Below are 2,500 nucleotides of genomic sequence, written 5' to 3'. Positions count from 1 at the left end.
AAACTTTCTATCTATTCATCTATCTTTCTGTGGGCGTTCATTATATCGGTGTAATGTTTGCATGATGTAATTTTTAATTATTATACTTGCAAAAAGTCAGTCATTGTTACATGTACAATAACTTAAATGCTTTACAACTTAATTCAGATTACAGTTGTTCACAGTTTTAGTAACTAAATTTTCTGACTTAGTAACCTATTTATGTGATTTCGTTGTTTGTATAGTTCATTTACATATCAGTATGTTTCTCTCTATATATTTTTTTGTAGTTTCTAATCAGGATTCTTAAATCATATATATAATTCATCTATGTTGACTTTATTGTTTTTAAATTAATTTTCAATATAAAACTCTTTCAAATGACTTCAGGGCATATAAACACCCAGTTCCTTAGTAGTGGTGAGTGTGGTAACCGTAACCATAGTGAGCTCCGCTATGGTAGGGACGGTACACGGACTGGTGGTGGTGGCCATAGCTGAAACCAGAATCAGCTTCTGGCTCGGCAGATCTCTTGTAGTGGCTGTGAGTATAGGGGGTGTATTGGTAGGAGTGGTAATTCACGGGGTGATATGACCTGTAGCCGTAGCTGGCTTCAGCTTCAGCAACGGGGTCAGCAGACCTCTTGTGGTGGTGATGCACGGAGGGGATATAGTGGTGAGATTGGTAGCCGTAGGAATAAGGGCGGTAGTAGTGGACGGATCCGTAAGAGGGCTCTGCTTCGGCCTCAGGCTCGGCGGACCTCTTGTAGTGGTGGTGGACGTAGGGAGTATTGTGGTAGCCGTAGGAATAGGGACGGTAGTAACCTGGGTAATGGTAGGAACCGTACGAAGGATCGGCTTCGGCCTCAGGCTCAGCGGACCTCTTATGGTAGGTGTGATAGGGGTGGTAGTAGGTGCGGGGGTAGTAGGCGTGGTGGTGGACACCGTGGCCATAGCTTAAAGCACGACTTGGCTCCGCCTCTCGCTTCTCCACCTCAGAAGCGCAAGCGGCAGCCACCAGGAGCACAAACACCTGAAGGAACACAAAAAGTTGAATACATTATTATTGGATTTTAGAACAGTACAAAATTAGCACCGTTAATCCTGTTCATAGAAGAGTGATCACGCTGAAATTTCACCCACCAAGTACTTCATCTCTGCAGGATTGGTGAGACGGAACAGGGCGATGTGACTCCGGCAATGCGTCTGGCTCCTTATATACCTTTCCCCACACAGGACCTTGACGAAACGCCGACAAGTCAGTACATTACAAAAATAGAAACTGGCTTGAATAAGACACGCCCACATGATATGAAGGACCCGCCTCCAGGTATTAGTCATTGATCAAGTTCTTAATTCTAACTTTTTGCGAGCCGAAAATAACACACACACACACACACACACACACACACACACACACACATATATATATATATATATATATATATAATATATATATATATATGTATGTATATATATATATGAACATATTAATTTATCTATTATTTTATTTGCGTCTGTGCTTCTATGCAGTTTTTTTCTGTGCATGTATGCATTTTTTTGTATGTATGCATGTATTCATGTTCTTGAATAGGCATGTATTTATTATTTATGAATGTTAGTATACATTATGCTTGCATGTAGGCATGCATATGTGTGCATATATACGTATATATACACATATATATGAATATTAATTTGTCGGTTTTTTGTATTTATGTGCATTTATGTATATGTATGTATATATATATATATATATATATATATATATATATATATATATATAGTGTGTGTGTGTGTGTGTGTGTGTGTGTGTGTGTGTGTGTGTGTGTGTGTGTGTGAATATATGCATATGTATATATATACAGGCGTGTACGTGTATCTATATCTATTTTATATGTATGTTTGAATATAGATATACATGATATATCACATACACATATATACTCACACACACACACACACACGTGTGTGTGTGTGTATGTGTAATATATATACATATATATGTATATATAAGTGTATATATATTTATGTGTGTAATATATACATGTATATACATATATATATATATATATATATATATATATATATATATATATATGTGTGTGTGTGTGTGTGTGTGTGTGTTGTGTGTGTGTGTGTGTGTGTATATATATATATTATATATGAATATATATATGTAAGTAAAACGTAATATATATATATATCATATCTATAATATATAATACTATATATATATTATATATATAATATAGTGCGTGTGTGTATGTGTGTGTGTGTACACTGTATACTGTGTGTCAGTCACAACTGCAAATGCATTTCTGAATGTGTAATTGCTAACATTCCAGTTTCCTTACGATTATAGTTACTTCTCACGTTTCCAGTCAGCTGACGATGCTGACAACGCTACAATTGACGAGGCCGACGACTGAAGGATGGGGTCGTATCTCCCTTTGGATCGAAGGATGGATGAATGGATGGAATGGCTTGGTTGCTTTCAGGCTGGTTGATTTGGTCGTTTG

General features: G+C 36.9%; 1 protein-coding gene across 1 annotated transcript; it reads right to left on the bottom strand.

The window, feature by feature from the left end:
• Window positions 1-302: 302 nt before the first annotated feature.
• LOC119598878 (histidine-rich glycoprotein-like) lies at window positions 303-1,165 on the bottom strand. Its single transcript, XM_037948571.1, has 2 exons — window positions 1,122-1,165; window positions 303-1,011 (listed from the first exon to the last, which is right to left on the bottom strand). The coding sequence occupies exons 1-2, from the start codon at window positions 1,131-1,133 to the stop codon at window positions 391-393; spliced, it is 633 nt and encodes a 210-aa protein (XP_037804499.1). The 5' UTR covers window positions 1,134-1,165; the 3' UTR covers window positions 303-390.
• Between the last annotated feature and the right edge of the window lie 1,335 nt (window positions 1,166-2,500).

The sequence above is a fragment of the Penaeus monodon genome, chromosome 42 (assembly GCF_015228065.2).
Source record: "Penaeus monodon isolate SGIC_2016 chromosome 42, NSTDA_Pmon_1, whole genome shotgun sequence".
In the NCBI taxonomy this organism is placed as follows: Eukaryota; Metazoa; Arthropoda; class Malacostraca; order Decapoda; family Penaeidae; genus Penaeus; species Penaeus monodon.
Note: the sequence above shows the minus strand (reverse complement) of the source record. Positions and strands in the feature narration are given on the sequence as shown.